Source organism: Cavia porcellus, unplaced genomic scaffold (genome assembly GCF_034190915.1).
Source record: "Cavia porcellus strain 051 isolate PalLab524CR breed Dunkin Hartley unplaced genomic scaffold, mCavPor4.1 scaffold_38, whole genome shotgun sequence".
Taxonomy (NCBI): domain Eukaryota; kingdom Metazoa; phylum Chordata; class Mammalia; order Rodentia; family Caviidae; genus Cavia; species Cavia porcellus.
Window position 1 is genome coordinate 7,122,188 of NW_026947521.1, and position 17,539 is coordinate 7,139,726.

Sequence of the window (17,539 nt, forward strand, 5' to 3'; positions counted from 1 at the left end):
TAACGCTCGACACCCTGATAAGCCTTGGCTGGCAGTCTGTAAAGCGACGGAACTCTGGAAGCCATCAGCGAGTCAGAAGGGTCCCGGAAGCCACGCCCCGGGATACAGAGAGGCGCTAGGCCTCTCCCCGCCCCAGCCCCTCCCGTACTTCTGCGCTGGCATTAGCTCAGCTCCGCGCGCCTGCGCAGCGGGGTTGGATTCCCTGGGCCTAGTTCGGGAGAGCAAGAGGGGGTGTGGCCTAAGAAGGAACAGGGTGTGGCCTCTCCCCCCGACCTTCCCCGGATCGGCCGTGTTGTAGCTCATCTCTGTGCGCCGCAGTCGCGCCAGCCTGACGTCAGAAGTACCGCGGTGAGTGGGTCTTCACGGAGGTTGGGGATGGTAATTATGAGGCAGGTGATAGCCAGAACCGCAGGGCAGCTTGGAGGGGTGGGCCAGAGGCTCTCTTTGGTGGTTTGTTCAGGGATTTGGAGTCGTAGAATGAGTTCAGTCTCCGTGTACCCTGGCTACCCGCGACACGCTGCCGGGGGCAGAGAACGCCAGGAGGTGGCCTGATCTTCGTCTTGGGGACACTCAGTGCAGCCCCTAGGGTGTGGCCGGCTTCTCCGCAGGAGAGTCTTCTCTGAGACGGAAGGACTGTTTTACTCGAAGGTTCCATATTGCACCCTGCTTTTAAGTAACGAGCTCCCCAGCACTGAACAAGTATCGCAGATTATTGACATGTTTGAGAACTTTAACAGGCATGTTTGTGCGCCTTGGAAACTGAGGAATGAGCAATGAATTCTGCCTCGGAAAAAATAGAGGAAAGTTTCCCAAGAAGAGGTAGCCAAAAAAAAATGCATTAGGGATCTCTTAGCTTTGAAGTTAGGCATCATGAAATAAGATGCTGGAGTAGGACATGAGGCATCTTGGTAGCCTGAGCTATAACTTTTCTTCACTTATTAATGCCAGGCTGACTTCAGGGAAACTTCTTTAACCTCTCTAAGCCATACTTCTTACCCAGAAAGTAGAGATGATAAAAAGTGAGCCCACTAAATGGAAGTTTAATGAGCTAATGTATGTGTCGTGTTTAAAATAGGACCTGGTTCATACACTCATTGATACCGTCAAACCCAGTCCTGGAGAGGCTGCTTTTTTGGAAGTTGGCTTCAAGAAAGTCTTCTTGCTTTCTTTGTTATTGTTTCTCTTCGTTGTCAAATGTGAAATCCAGACTGACAGGGAAAAGGACAAGGCAGTGCTTCACTGGGCAGTGGACTGGAGCTCAAGCGGAATTGTTTGTTTCAGCAGAATTGGCTTGAACTTTTTCCTATCTCTATTCTGGCAAGACCCTGTTCCTGGATCACAAAGAAATAAAACACTGTCCACTTGATTAACATCTCTATTGACAAGGATTACTTAAAAGTTATTTGTTTGTTTTTCTGTTATTCTTAGCCTTTGGTAGCCTTTTTGGGTTTGCAGAGTTAAAGCAGGTAACATGAACTTGGCTGTCTTTGTTGGGTGGTCAGTTGAATTGTCTGTGGATAAAATTGAAGGGGCTATGAATTTGGGTGAGAAAAATAATTTGCACCCTTTTGTTCCTTAATCTTTGCCTGAAATTTAACTTTTTCTTCCATTAGGAATTTACGCAACAAACCATGGTAATCAGTGTGACTTAGTTATGAATAGAAATTACAGGTAGTTTCTTATCAGGGTTCATCTCACTTTGAAGTTATGGTAGTAGACCTGCTGCTAGATCTTGTTGTGTAATGTGTTATTAAAGCATGGTAGGTTGCACCATCACAAATTTAGTTTCCCTATTTTGATAAAATTGTAATTTAATATATAGTCTTTCAGGAGTCATGAATTCTGCTAAAATTTATTTGCATCTTCAGAGACACTACTTGTAAAACTTTTGTATTCTTTGGATGCTATGTGCAAGGTGGTGAAAAATTTGAATGTCTGATGCTCAGTTCTCACCTGGTACTGTGCCTTTTTGTTTCCACTCTAATGCTTTAAACAGGTGCTCTGTTTGCAGGGTTCGGTGCCATCCTTTGGAGTCTCCATATTTGTTTGTTTGTTGAGATTCCATGTTTAAGATAACCCCGGAGCACAGTGCTAATGTGCTAATGTGTTGTCCAGATGTGTCTTTTGGAGAAAATATGTGTGTTTGGCATTATTTTAGTTACTTTTCTCATTGCTGAGACAAAATACCTGACACCCAAAGTTAAGGGAGAAAAGCTTACGGTTTGCTCATAATTTGTAGAAGTTTCAGTTCATAATTGGCTGGCTCCAAAGCAGGGTGGCTTGGCAGAGAACAGCTCATGGTGGGGAGACTGTAGCAGAGCAACAAGGGTCCTTACCAGCATCTTTCTGCCCCTTTTATACTGTATCTAGGCTACTGTGACAAACCTGTCAGTAGGCTGATCACATACCCTCAATCCTAGCATCACACACTTTGAATTCAACCACCTCTTAAAAAGCCCTAAGATTGCATGAGGCTTGGGGGCATATCTGGACATGAACCATAATAGGCATGAATTCAATATAAATGAATTACAATACTAATGTATATTCAATTAAGTCCCTTTATTAAACAGAACCACAAAACATGATTATATATTGATCGGTTGACAAAAGTATTGTGCCCAGAGGATTTAAGAACTAACCCTGGGTTTCCCTGAAGAGCATTGCTTTATTATTTGCTAATTTAATGTTTGTGGAGACTTTATAGAACATACTGGCATGAATGATGAGAACTACATTTGGTTACCTTTCTAGTTTTTTTTTTTTCCCTCCAGTTGTGCTGAGGTTTGAACCCCAGGTCTGATGCATGGTAGGCAAGTGCTCTACAACTGAGCTGTATTCCCAACCCTCCTTCCTTAAAAACATGAGGCAAAAGTATGTATAGCCTTTTCAAGGCTGCTAGAGGGGTCTTTGCACAAACAATGTTAAGAACATAGCCCAGTGTGCTATTGGATGCTTATAATCCAAGCACTCTGAGAAATCAAAGCAGAGTTATAGCAAATTTGAGCCCATCTGGGCAACTTAGCAAAACTGTCTCAAAATTTTAAAAAGGGGTGGGGGTGGGGTAGCTTTGTGCAAAGGCTCTGGGTTTAACCCAGTATCCATTAACACATATGGGCACACACACTAAGAATCTCCCATGAAAGTAAATCTACTCTTAAAATAAGCTAGGTTTATGTTTAAGTTGGGTCCTTAAAGACTTTAGCATGTTTTGGGAGTCTTATCTCCCCTCAGCCCCTTACGTGTAGGCCCTCAAAGCATTTTGGTTAAGACCTTTACATGGACTGTAAGAACATTGCTATTTTTCAATTCCCTCAAGTTTGCTTGCTGAGTGGAATAAATAATTATCTGAAATCTGCTTTTGTCTCTATAAAGAGCAGCAAGGGACAGAGACTGGCAAGAGTTGGGGAAAAAAATCCACCTGATGGGTGCAGTGTTGAGTCCCTGGGAGAAAGAAGACCACACCACTTGGCAGATCCTGTGACGGGATCCCAGGGACTGATAGAAAGGTGTCAAAACAACTCCTTAGCAAAGGCTCACCTTGTCTCAGTAAAGAGGAACTTCTGTAGCCCCTCTGCTTTGATGACATCTTACTACTCTGGTTTCCACAGAACTGTCTGACCTTTGGCCTTTCATCTTTGTCAAGGACATGACCAACCAGGTAAGGCATGTGTTGAGGGGAAGAACATCAGTTGGTCTTTGGCAAGTTCAGTTCCAGGAGGTTCTGACTCCAGGTGGAGTCAGGAAGCTAGCATTGAACTCTTTTCCTCTTCCTAAAGAGCTGAGTGGCCCTGCATACTAGTCACCACAGGATTCGGTGGCATAGGTAAAATGCAGACTAAGAGCGGGATTTATTTGTTTAGCCTTCATAGTGTAGAGAGGGATTGAGGAAATTAAAAGAATTCGTACACAAATACTAAGATCAGGAATAGGAGAAACCTCTTTAAAATAAAATTAGGGACAAAAGTAACAAGTTATGCAGGCTATGCAGTCTTGTATACTTACAAAAATTAAGCTGCAAACTAGACTTCTGAGTGATCAGAGCAGAAAAGGAAACCATAATTTCTTGGTTTCCTGTGAGCATGGTGGGTGGCAGTAGGAGAGCAGGGAGCATCAGTATCTTTAAGAATTGAAATTTTTCTGATGTGATTGTACGAGTCTGGCTTAAGCAAGAATGAGATGTTGGGATGTTTGGGCAGTGGTGGAGGGAGTGGCTAGCACTGCAACTTCCTTGGGGAACCCCAAGAGGGATGTGGCACGGCTAGCATCTGAGTGGTGGCTTATCGTGTCTTCTGTTCTTTTTCAGTACAGTATTCTCTTCAAACAAGAACAAGGTAAGGAACCTGCCTGTTCAAGCAGGTCCATGCCTCTGTGTGAAAAGCTTGTTCATCTTTGAGCACCTGGTTCTCACGCCAGCCCAACAGGCAGGTGCCAGGTGCTCTCACTTTGCAGAACAGCTGGAAGAGGCAGCTGAGAATGCACACACTTAGAAACAAAAACTGGGTAGCTGACTAAAAGGAAAAAGCAGGAGTCAGGTGACAAATAAGAACTCCAGGCTGAGGAGCTGTAACTGAACTCCCCAGGTACCAGGAGGGTGGAGAAAGCTTTGAGCTTCAGAGCTGTGTTCATGGCAGCTCAGCCAGGCAGATGGACTTGCACCCAGCCCTGAGCTCAGGACATGCCTTACCTCTCAGCACATGTGATGTAAGTTTCTTCCAAAGCCCCTGAGTGTGTAGGGCTGTGTGGCAGTGGCCCTGGTGGATCTGGGAGCAGATGGGAGCTCAGAGCCCTGTGTGGACCGGTGACTCCGCAGTAACACAGATCTTACAGCGTGTGTTCAGGAGCTGGTTACTCAGGTCTTGTTTCTTGATATCCTCCATGTATTTGGCAAGGCTGGGATGCCTAATTAAACTGTTACATTCTAAATGGGTGGCATTTTTGCAGTCTGAAGTTTAAGCCAAAGCATCTTTCTTAGCTAACAAGTGTAGGTAAGCAGTGCAGCATCCACCGTCTCCTTTCTATGAGGCTAGTGCCATCCAGGTGGCCTCCAGCATCCGGGTCAGGTGGGATCATAAAGCAAGCCACGATTCTGTGTGTGAGTCACAGCTCTTAAGTTCAGTGCTCTTGTGTTCATGTTTTGAAATGATGGCCCTGACATGGTTATGCTTCTGTGGGCACTTGTCATGTTTGTGTCCCCTTATGGGTCTGCAGATTCAACTTTGTGGCCCACCAGACGCACAGCTTGCAGGCTTGTGTTTGGGGTGAACTTCACCTAACAGAGACAGGGTTTGAATCCTAGCTCTGCTCCTTGTAAGGCTTGTGAATTAAGTGAGCCTCTAAGGTTCTCCAAGCTTCTAGTTCCTTGTCTATAAAGTGAGGATGGGCTTAGCAGTACCTCTTTCATAGGACTGTTGTGATGAGACAGTGCTCGTGAGAGGACTGACATAATTATCTGACTTATTAAGCACAATAAAAACATTTGTAGTAAAAGGCAACTGCTGTATTTTTAGACCTGCACTGTTGCCTGCTGGTTTCCAAATATCTCGAAGATTCGTCTCATAAATTGAGTTTAGGGCTTTCTTGTAGGAGCTGGTTCTTGCAGGTTTTCCTTATTTAGCCATGGATAGCTGTTCCTTATTGTGGAGTGCTGAGCAGCATGCAAGCAGAAAGGGTGTTGGGATTGGTACTGTCTCATTCTGCTTCTGCCTCCCCACCTGGTTAAAGTGTGTTTTAGGGCAAGTGGCTTCTACCTCTGCTCTGCATATGGCCCCCATAATTGCAATAAAAGGGAAAATGCCTGTGAAGCATTAAAGCAGACAAACAAAAATGGACATTGCAATCACAATCATTGCACAGTATTTCAGCTTCATTATCACTAAATTCAGAAGTTGCATGCACAGTAACTTTATAAGTGAAGTACTTTCCCTTGTAGCCCATGATGATGCTATTTGGTCAGTCGCCTGGGGGACAAACAAGAAGGAAAACTCTGAAACGGTGGTCACAGGATCCCTGGACGACCTAGTGAAGGTCTGGAAATGGTGAGCACCTCTCCTCTAACACAGAGCTTGGAAAATTGGGCTCTCAGACTGCAATCAGGGAATATCTATGTTTTTCTAGAACAGAAAACAGTGTCTGTGTGGTAATATGAAATAGCAGCTTGTATTTGCTCTCTTCTTTTCCTGTTATTTGGTATAAAGCCCTATTATTTATTTAACCCTACTTATTTAAAAAAAAAAAACACCAACGTTAAGACCTGGTCTTTTGTTCTTGTCTGATTCTGCATTTCAGAAACCACTGGTATTATACAGTCACAGGGACCCAAGAATTCAGTGCCAGGGTCACCATCTTGTATGCGAACCTATTCATTTCTCTGTCCCCGATGCAGGTCTGATGAGAGGCTGGACCTGCAGTGGAGCCTGGAGGGACACCAGCTGGGGGTGGTGTCTGTGGACATCAGCCACACCCTGCCCATTGCTGCATCCAGCTCACTGGATGCCCATATTCGTCTCTGGGACCTAGAAAATGGCAAACAAATAAAGTCTATAGATGCAGCACCTGGTAAGAGTTTTCTGTTTAGGGGAGGTCATAGAGCTTCACAGTTCCTTTTCAAAGCCCTTAGAGATGTGTGTGTGTGTGTTTATTGTTTGGGCTTTTCCAGATTTGGGAGGGCTGATGTGGGTGTAGGAACTGTACTTTATACATGCCTTCAAACACTGATACTGCAGGTAAACATGAGCACTTATAATAAGACAAATAAAGGCTTGAAGTAGCTTTACATTAATTAGTTCTGGTCTGCTTTTGCTGCTAGATTAATTTTGGTTCTAAGCTTAAGAAAAAGCTAATAATTTTCCTAGTACTCTGGGTGTGTGAGGCAGGAGGATGGCAAGTTAGCCCAGCCTGGGTAACTTAATGAGACTTTGCCTATAAATAAGTAAAAACAAAGGCTTGAGAGTGTAGTTTAGTGTGAAGGATCAGGGCTCAATTCCCAGTGCTGCCAAAAACCAAAAAGTAAAAATACTGTGTTTTTAGAGCTTGCTGGATTTCAGAATTGCCAGTTTAAGGTTGTAGACCTGTGTTTGAGTGGTTGGTGGTTCTTTATTCACCTTATTCTGAATTGATTCATAAAGCATTCGTTGTGTCTTCATAGGGCTGTGTGGTGGTCACCTCCACTAATTGCAATTAAAGTGCCTGGTTTCTAGGATGTGAGTGTTATGAAACTTTTAAGACAACAAATTGATTAATTTTTTAAAAGTATTCTATGGTAACAATCTTTTTTCTTAGGCTTTTTTTTTTTATCAGTACAGATTTGCAGTACATAATGATCACATTCATCTTGGGAAGTTGGTCCGTGGACATAATACAACTTAGTTCCTTTTATATCCCCTTCCCTTCTACCTCTTTGGTCCCCTCCCCATTTCCAAAAGATCTATCTTTCCTGTTTCCTGCTCTGTCTTTTATTTTGGACAGTGTGACCTTGTCCTTCTGCCTTACAGCATCATCCAAGGTGATGGAAATAAACAGTTTCAATAGACTGAGTTAATGGGAATAGGCAGCACAGCACTCACGGCCCCGTTGGCCTGCCGCTCACAGTGGTGACCACTGTGTGCCCTTAGCAGTGGATCATGGAAGGGCTGCTTTGTTGGTGTATTCACACCGGTAGCTTTGCCTACACCAGTTGCACTCAGTCGCCACTGTGATGTTGAAAAGAACGCTGTTCAGACTTTGCAAGGCGGATGGGCAGTCTGGAAATGGTGCTGGTGCCCTTGGAAGCCGCAGTCATTGCTTCTCACCACTGGAGCTTCAAAGGAATGTGCATGCTCAGGCTATTTTGGATCCACTGAATCACAGTTCTCAGAGTATGTGAGCTTGGCTGTGTGTTTGGAAAAGGCTGCCCTAATTCTGACTGGCAAGGTGACTGTCTCACATGTGCTTTTGTCATGCTCGTGTGACTCACAGACAGCAGTTGTCAGAACTCTGAATACCGGGAGCATGTTAATAAAGGAGGAAGAGGCAAATTTGTTGCTACTGTTTTTTCTTGGGTACCTGTCCCCTCCCAAGATCTGTGACACTGGTCATTGCGTGGTTTTTATGGCCCTACAATCATTGCAGCTGAGGAAAAAAGTGTTACATTATTTCTAGGCAAAGGATGGCATGTGTGTCAGTGGGGAGGGGTGTCAAGAAAGAAGATCCTAGAAAGAATAGAAAGGTTGAAATCTGCAGAGAACTAGACCTGAGTCAGTAAACAGCTGAGTTACTTGTTTGAGGTACAAAAGCAGCCATGCTGTTGACAGGCCAAGAGCAGCTGAATTCATCAGAAGGTTCAGCTCCTTGATACGTCTGGGCCCTCCAAGGAGTGGAGGGAAATCAGACACTTAGTTATACCTAGCTTGAAAATGTGTATGGAGAATATGAACTACCACCACAGAAGGATCAGAAACAGCAGACAAAAGTCCCGGTCCTGAAGATGTAAGTGAGGAAGTGGAAAGGCAGACTGCGAGGGCAGCTCCGCATTGGTCCTTCCTGGGCTCTTGACTTCTAGTAGCTGACCCTCTCAAGAACACAGGCCACAGAGCCCCTTGGCATCAGGTGCCCAAGATGCCACCTTCAGGGAGGAGATGGGACTTGGCCGCTGAAATGAACATTCTGCAAATGTTAAATCTTAGCAAGCAGGGTTTAGTTGAGGGATAAAAGTGTTCCTCTGGTTTTGAGGATAAGGGTATTTGTTAGTACAAGTTCTTCATTGCGAAACAGTTAATGGGGAAATATAGTTTTGAAGAAACATTTTCCTAAGCTTTGAGGACTAGAATGTAAGTTTTCTATTAGCCATTATTCCTGTAAACAACTAGTTGCAGTGGAACAAGAAGACGTAGTCCTAAACAGGCCTGACTGGTACATGTTCTTCAGGGGCAGGCAGAGGCTCGTGGACGAGATCGCACAGGTCTTTTCTGGAAACTGGGCTGCACTGGTTGTGGGCAGGGGAAGAAAACATCATCCTGTCAAAATAGATTACCTCTGTCATTGCAGAAACAAAGATATTTCCAAAGCCCCCTTTTGAGAGATTGATTATAATAAAGTTTTTAAAGATTTTGTTGGTTCGTTGAGCACTTTTAAAATCAATTTTGTTCTAAAAACAAACATGAGTAAAGTGATTGAGTTAAATGATTTATTATTGCTTTGGATATATGTGTGTGAAAATTCCAAGAATCTCATATATTAAAAACACCCCAGAGTTCCTAGGCAAGGGACAGGAGGAGGCAAGACAGGGAGGTGGGGGCCCCATGTAAGACTGGGCTTGGGAAAGTGGCCCCAGTGGCAATGGGGGCCACTGCATTGTTCTTGAACCTGCCCCCAAGCACCTAAGGGTGCCTCTACAAGGCACAGGTCCCTCCTATTGTGGCCCTCCGTGGTCTAGGTGGAGGTAGGTGGTCCCTAGAACCTTGGATCTGGCTGGAGAGTGTCAGGGACACTCAGATTGAACTCTCAAAGGAAACTCAATGTGTCGTGTGACTTCAAAACTAATGGATTTCTGCCCTATTGATTGGTTGTAACTATTTTGCTATATATAGTTTTATACAAGATTATTTTTGGAACCCCTTTATTTATTTATAGTTTTATATTTAGGTACAGGCTCTTTTCTCTGCACCTTGAAATTCACCATCTGAAGTATGTGGTTCACTCACTGAGCAGGTTTCTGCAGTTGTGAGCCATTGACCCAGTGTGGTATTGGTCCCTCTGCATCCACAGAGTTGGCCCCTGCATTCCCCTCAGCCATAAGCAGCAGCGATCTGCTTGCTCTCTCTCATTTTGTCTTTTTTTGGAAAAAAAAAAGTGCACATAAATGGAATTATATTGTCTTCTGTGTCTTTGTTGTTTTTTAATATGTTTCTGAGGTTTATCTGTAGTATGGCATAGATTTATTCCTTTTTATTGCCAAGAAGCATTCCATTGTGAGCAGTTACCACATTTTATTTACCCATTTGCCAGTTGATCAGCATGTAAACACAGTTACTGTGAGTGTGGGTGTGCGTGTCTCTGTGTGGACACGTTTCATTTTTCTTGAGTGTTTCATGTCTCTTGGCTGCCCAGGAGTGGAATTGCCAGGTACTGTGCTAAGTGTTTGCTTTTAGCATGATGTTCACAGTAAATTTCTCACTTTGCATTCCCACCATGTATGGGGTCCTGGTCTTTCCACATCTTGCTAGCACTTGATATTGTCCTATTTTTATTAACAGTGGAGAAACACTAAACTAAATATGGTAAAGAATCAAGGTTTTCCCAAAGTTCTCTGAAACAGGAGAGATTCTCTAATTTTAACACATATATCATTTGGTTAAACTTCAGTTTTTAAAACCAGGGTCAGATCTTTTCTCACTGTATTTTTCCTTTCTTTCCTTCTAGTTGATGCTTGGACTTTGGCCTTTTCTCCGGATTCTCAGTATCTGGCCACAGGAACTCATGTGGGGAAAGTGAACATTTTTGGTGTGGAAAGTGGGAAAAAAGAATATTCTTTGGACACGAGAGGAAAGTTCATTCTCAGTATTGCCTATGTGAGGAAACACAGCATTCTCTTGTCTTTTGGGTTCCTCACCTTTACTCTTGCATTGGGTCATCATCTGTGCCCTGATCTTGCTGGTATGCTAGCCACTGGCTAGTTAGGCCTGAAGCCTGAGGAGGCTGAGTTGTATTCAGCAGGGATAGAGTAACAGCAGGCATCCCAGAAGGCTCATCTCCTTCTGTTCTCTCCACAGAGTCCTGACGGGAAGTACCTGGCCAGTGGAGCCATAGATGGAATCATCAATATTTTTGATATTGCAACAGGGAAACTTCTGCATACGCTGGAAGGTATAGCCCCTCCTGATTCTGTGCAAACTGGGTCATCAGATTACAGAGGAAATTATTCTTTCTTCATGTGCTGTTACATGACAGATAAACTGACAGAGTCATTCCATCTCACTTGTAAAACTGAAAAGGCTCCAAGTTTAGGCTCATCACTAGTTTTATTTACTTAATTTAATGATTGATGAACAAGATTTAACTTTACCACTTTGCTATACATTTGGCATTACTGCTGGTGTAGGCCTTTCATGCAAAGGAGACTAGGACTGTCCAGTCTGGGTGTCCTCACGTCAATTTCCATGATGCAAACTGGACATCTATGCTCGCAATCCTCTTAATCTGCTACTTGCTCTCGCAAGGCGTGGCATTGTCCTTATCAGTAAGGAGATTTCCAGAGTGACTATAGCAGGGTTATAGCCCCTCTTTTTGAGTTCCACTATTCAACTCCGCAACCTCCAAACTCATAGCAGCAGCCACTGCTTTATTTCTTCTGCTCTAATCCCCCACAGCAGCCAGAAATGTAGTGAAAGGAAACCAGGAAAAATGTCTGCACCAATGACACAGTTTACCTCTTATAAGAAATCAGGTACAGAGTATTTTAGGCAAGGATGGCTGGGAGCAGGACTTCTCAGAGGCCTCTGCAGAGGAGTAGGCTGTGCAGATAACCAAGGAAGTCTCCGTCTCCCCAGGCTCTCAGGGAGCTCACACCTATATGGGCATCAGGAGCACCTGCACTATGTCAACATAGTGACACCTGAGGACTTCTTACTGTTTCCAGCATGCTGACACTTTGGGTGCCCCTGGACAGGGGTATCTCTGGTTTCAGCTTGACTGGATTGAGAGAGTCCTGTGAGGTGATTAGTTTGTGAAAGCACCAACTTCATCTGTAGCTTAACCAGTTGATAAGTTCATAGCTGAATGGATGTGTGAGAAGGGAGGCCATGAACAATTCCTTCTGGGGCACAGGACATAAATTTGAACTTTTAGGAAAACCAGCATCATCTGAGGCTTCGCAGGGAAATTGCTTACTGGGCTACCATGCCCACAATCTGGCCCACAAGTGGCTTTTTTGGGGCAGATGACTTTCCAGGGGGACATAGTCATAGTGATGGCCTTATGCATGGCAAGGACAGGACATGTGTGTTACTAGTGGAGAACTTGAGGGGACCACACAGTGTGACTCTTTGGAGGGCAGGAAAGAGAGGTAGGGCGGGAAGCTGCATTCTCCAGGGACTTCCTTCAGGCAGTACCGCAGTCTAAAGATTACATGCAGGTGTCACCTAGAAAGACCAACTCTTGTTTACAGAAAGAGCTGGCAAAGGCTTAGGGGCCCACGTGCAGACAGGATACAAGAGCATGGCCAGCAGAGGCTGGGGCACACCAGCTGGGTGTGTCAGTGTCTTGGTTCTGTTATTTTTGGTTCTGAAGAACTTATGGCTGGCAGACAACTCTTTGTTGTTAATTTGATAACAATCACAACTGGGGAGCCAAACAGCAGTATAGGTAGGAGGGCAACTTGACTTGATTGCACATTCTCTTGTGTTATTTTGAATTCTAGCCAGGTGAACATACTACCTCCTCAGTTTATTCTTTACCTACAACAAAGGATTTGGTAGGGAAATAACATGTTGCTTGTCCAACCTGACAATGTTTATTTCTGTGTTTGGCCATATATGTAGCAAAAGAGGTTTTTAAAAAGCGATGTCACTTTGAGACCCAGCTTCTTGGGAAGGAGGCCAAGGAAAGTGGCTGCAGGAGGACAGGCTGGGTTTAGATGAAGTGTTTCTTGAACACTAAGATGAAAAACCCACTCAGTACTTTCCTTTTCTCTTTTATCTTTCCATTTCACCTAAGTCACTGAGTTGCCCAAGCTTGGTTAGAACTTCAGATTCTCCTGCCTCAGCCTTTCAGAGTGCTAGCATTACAGGTGTGCACCACCCTGCCCAGCTAATACTTTTCTTTTGTTACTGAAGCAGCAGGGCTGTTGCAGCTCAGTGATGCATGGTCATTCAGAGAGACATAGCAGTGAAAAGCCGTATGAAGCAAAGCAGTTTGCCAGGGTTAACAGGGCCTTTGTGAATTCCAGGCCATGCCATGCCCATCCGCTCCTTGACCTTTTCCCCGGATTCTCAGCTCCTCGTCACTGCATCAGATGATGGCTACATCAAGATCTACGATGTGTGAGTTGAAGGCGTTGCACTCAACACCAAGCATTGCTGTCTGTCTCCTTGGTACTAAGAATCCCTGCTCCCATCCCTGACAGTGGGGACCTGCACTCGGCTTCTGTCAGTCACCCTTGTCTCTCCAGTCCCCACCCTACCCCTAGTGCCTTTGCCTTCGAGTCCTCGGAGCTGTGGTGGGAAGTGCACATTAACGCCCTCCTTGTGTGTGCCCTGACCCCTTGCAGACAGCACGCCAATCTGGCCGGCACGCTGAGTGGCCATGCCTCCTGGGTGCTTAACGTCGCCTTCTGTCCTGATGACACCCACTTTGTCTCCAGGTACTTGGGTTTCTTTGCAGTTTCTAAAATACTAGGAAGATAAAGGTGTCTTCCAGAATGAGTTGCCTTAAAATTTGAAGACTGACCCCTTTCAAATTCAAGTTGCCATCATTTTCTGCAGTGCTTAAAGTATTTATGTAAATAATGAAGTTAGCTGATCTTTGCTGGGACAAAAGTGACATCTTTTGAACAGTTAAACTTAGGTTTTTGTTGTAAATCTAGGCTTCTACCTGCAGCTATTCTGCAGTGTGCCTGTATTTCAACAGTAATTTACAAATATGTGATTCTGAGCTAGGCATGGTCACAAGTGTCTGTGATCCTAGTACTTTGGAAGGCAGAAGCAGAAGAATCACAAGTTCCTGCTCAGCCTGGGCAATTTGGATATTTAAGGGTACCCTTTCTTGAAATAAAAGTAATAAAAAGTGTTGGAGATGGACCTCAATGGGTCCAATCCTTAGTTCAAAAGACTGTTGTGCTTCTCCATCCAAGTGTGTATAGGCCTGTGGTAGCCACTGTGGCTGGACTTTTGGACAGTGTAAGGGTTCTTCCTGGTAGTCTGGAGGCTGCAAGAGCTTTTGTTGGGAGTTTCACCAGGCTTCCCTGGCATCCAGGAAGGTATATAGACTGGGGCCTCTTGACGGCAGCTCCTAGAGGCAGAGTCTCAGGAGGGCAACTTCCCCGAGAGGGCCACTAAGCTGCTGACCCTGCCCTGCTCTGTGCCAACTGAACAGCCTCTGACGGTAGAGGAGTGTGGGAATTTGGGGTCATATTCAACTTCTATCTGGAACTGTTTTCTGATACTAACTGATGTTCATTTTTTGGACATAGTTCATCTGACAAAAGTGTGAAAGTGTGGGATGTTGGAACAAGGACTTGTGTTCACACCTTCTTTGATCACCAGGATCAGGTATGGAATAATTAAATTTAAGTGCCTTTGTCTTTAAATTGCAGCATTCTCTGAGCCCTGTGTGGGAAGTTTTATTTTCCTCCTCTTGAATGGAGAGTGGTAGACCCCTGGGTTGGGACTGCTGCTGCTAATGTCTGTGTAGCTGAGCCCAGGGCTAGCTGCTGTCACCTAGCACCACAGGGGTGTCCCTGCCTGAGTCACAGGGGCTCACTGGGCTCCTCTGGGAAGGGCCCTCCTCATTAGGAGCTGTCTTTGCAAGACTTATTATTGCCATTTTTTAGAACAGTCCAAAGAAGAGATGAGATTGTCTTTTAATATACTAGAAGGGATATTCTTACAAGTTGTCTGGATTTCATTTCCAGTTTTGAAGTGCTCCTGTCTGTACCTTTGCCAAGGTATGAAGTGTTGTCATGTGGTGCAGCTTGTGCACAGGGATCTGCTGGGGTCACCTAGCTAAACTGTAGTTCTGACCCAGCATGTCTGCCATGGCCCTTACCTGTCACACACACCAAAGGACAGCAGGCTGCTGACCGCAAACACTTGGAGGATCAGGGTTTGGGAACTAGTCAGCATACGAATAAAACCCCACTGCTGCATAAAATTGGCTTTTAAGATGTTCTGAATGTTTCCAGATGCTTATAGATTTGTTTGGAATGAAGTTAACTAATTACTCATGCTGATCCACTCTTTTCTTTCTTTTTATTTTTATTTATTTTTAATTTTAATTTAAATTTATTTATTTTTGTTGGTACTAGAAATCAAATTCAGGGCTTCACAGTTGTGCCACTGAGCTACATTCCTGGCCCCCCGATTCACTCTTATCTTGTGGCCAGTAAAGTCCCAGGGGTTGGTCTTGATGGCCCACTGCTGGGCTTAAGGGAATAAGCCTGGTGCTGTGTGGTCCTGTGGGGCGGGGGGGGGGGGGTTCCACATGCTGCTATTGCAGAGGAAGAGGGTCACGTGGCCCAGGTACCATGCTAAGTACATCTCACAGCCAGGGTGACAGCCTGACCCTCTTGAACTTAGAACAGTCCCTCACAATAGGAAAGGCAGTCCTGATGGTCATCAGCTCTGCCTGGGAAGGAAGTGAGAAGCTGTTTGTTGAATGCATGGCACATAAAATCAGTGATACCCAGGGTGGCTGGCTCCTAGGACTCTAATAAGCAGCAGAAGTTAACTGACCAGGGCAATGGGTAGGAATAGGGGGTGAGCATCTGGCAGTTTTTCTTGTAGGCAGTAACTGTGGGCATGTGCTTCTCCTCCTGGCAGCATAAATGCTGGTCCTTTATGGACTCTGTGGTCATCCTCTGGATTCTAAAACTTTGCACAAGTTATAGATTATCCTAGTTAGTGTAGAAATAAAAATGTTCTTAAATATTTAAACAAACATTAAATCTGCTGGAAAATAGAATAGGTAAAACTCTTAAAGACATTGGTGTAAGCAAAGACTATGAATAAAACCCCAGTTGCACAGGAATTATCACAAAGAATAAATAACTGGGATTTCATCTTATTAAAAAGCTTTTGCACAGCAAAAGAGACCACCAATGGAGAGAAGAGACAGCCCACAAAGTGGGAAAAATTGTTTGTCAGTTGTTCCTCAGACAAAGGTTTACTTGACATATAAAGAACTCAAAGAAACTCAGACCCCCCCAAATTTAAAGACCCAATCCAAAAATGGGCATTTGAGATGAATACACACTCCTCAGATGAAGAATTACAAAGAGATGCAAATTAAAATAACACTGAGGTTCCATCTCACTCCAGGAAGAGTGGCTGTTAACAAGAAATCAACCAATAACAAATGCTGGAGCAACTATGGGGAAAGAGGAATCCTTCTTCACTGTTGGTGGGAATGTAGACTGATGTAACCTCTGTTGAAATCAGAGGTTTTTGTAGAGACTCCTCAAAAAACTTAAAACTAGAGGTTCTATTTGACCTGGGCATTCCCCTGCTAGGTATCTTTCCAAAAGACTTAAAAGCATCACACCACAGTGATATGTGCATACCCGTGTTTATAGCTGCATAATTTGTAATAGCCAAACCCTGGAAACAGCCCAAATGCCCATCAGCTGATGACTGGATAAAGAAGAAACGATTTTTAATACAAGGAGTACTACCTTGTCATAAAAAAGGATAAGTTTGAGACATTCCTAGGAAAATGGATACACATTGAATCCATTCCCTTAAAAGAAGTGAATTGGATAAAAATGTAAATATCACATTGTTTCTCTGGTTTGAGACACCAAAAGTGTAAATAAGGACCTAAGTGTATAACAAGTGTTGTGAAATAGGAAGAAAATGTTCAGATGGAGAGGTGAAAAAGGGAGGGAAGAGGAGGGAAGGAAAGAAGGGAAAGGTTAAAAAAAATAGGAAAGGAAAACCTGGAAATGCTTTTGTAAATAGGGAGAGGAGAGGAAGGGTTAAAGGGAGGGTAGGGGAATGGGGAAAAAAATAAGTTATGTACAGATACAAATTCTCTATGATGAGTATTGTATATCTAAAGCATACCAATAAAATCTGATAAAAAGCATAGAGATGTTCAGGTGGGGTAAAAAGTGACACAAAAGGAAGGTACCTGGTTAAAGACAAGCCACCTCTGATTTAGGAAGAATACCTTCAAGTATTTTTCTAGATTCAGTAGTGAGATTTAAGTGAGGATGTTCCTCTTATAAATAGTCTTCAGAAAGAATAAGACATTAATAAAATTTTTTAAATTTACAGGTCTGGGGAGTAAAATACAATGGAAATGGCTCAAAAATTGTGTCTGTTGGAGATGACCAGGAAATTCACATCTATGATTGTCCAATTTAGACATCAGCATCTCTAAGGCTAATGCTGTGGAGAAGACGTACAGATTGTCAGGACATTCCTTACCTTTTACATGCATTTAAATTAAGAAACTGAGCACATACTGTAACAGAGACTTGAATTTTATAGCATAGTCATACATTTTCCTGTTTTAATGGAAATGCAGTTCATACTTTAATAAAGAACCTTGATACAACACCCCTTCTGGTGGGCACGCCTCTTTCTTGGCTCACCTGGTGCTGGAGAATGATGAGAGGAGCTGACATTGTTTAGTGGAGAGAGCAGCAGCTGGGTGCCTACTATACTTTGCAGCTTGGAAATGCAGGCCTCTCCCGGGACCGACTCCTGAGCACCCTTATGATCCTGAAGAACAGAGTCCTAAAGGAGATGGAGTGTCTGGCTGTGTGGGCACAGCCTGTGGTCCTGGCCACCTGGGGACCCTTCTGTTCTGCACATTAAAATGATCCCCGATGCGCTCCCTTTCC

General features: G+C 44.0%; 1 protein-coding gene across 1 annotated transcript; it reads left to right on the plus strand.

Annotated features, from left to right (window-relative positions):
- Positions 1–205: 205 nt before the first annotated feature.
- On the plus strand, positions 206–17,252 carry Skic8 (SKI8 subunit of superkiller complex). Its single transcript, XM_005000803.4, has 11 exons — positions 206–348; positions 3,612–3,661; positions 4,307–4,334; positions 5,933–6,038; positions 6,386–6,558; positions 10,399–10,547; positions 10,749–10,842; positions 12,923–13,016; positions 13,244–13,336; positions 14,165–14,243; positions 16,968–17,252. The coding sequence occupies exons 2-11, from the start codon at positions 3,650–3,652 to the stop codon at positions 17,055–17,057; spliced, it is 918 nt and encodes a 305-aa protein (XP_005000860.1). The 5' UTR covers positions 206–348; positions 3,612–3,649; the 3' UTR covers positions 17,058–17,252.
- The last annotated feature ends 287 nt before the right edge of the window (positions 17,253–17,539 follow it).

Bases quoted from the DNA above. Each gene is read 5' to 3' on its own strand.
- Skic8 (XM_005000803.4), top strand. The intron at 6,559-10,398 runs GTAAGAGTTTTC...CTTTCCTTCTAG, and splicing joins GTCTATAGATGCAGCACCTG to TTGATGCTTGGACTTTGGCC. The intron at 10,843-12,922 runs GTATAGCCCCTC...TGTGAATTCCAG, and splicing joins ACTTCTGCATACGCTGGAAG to GCCATGCCATGCCCATCCGC.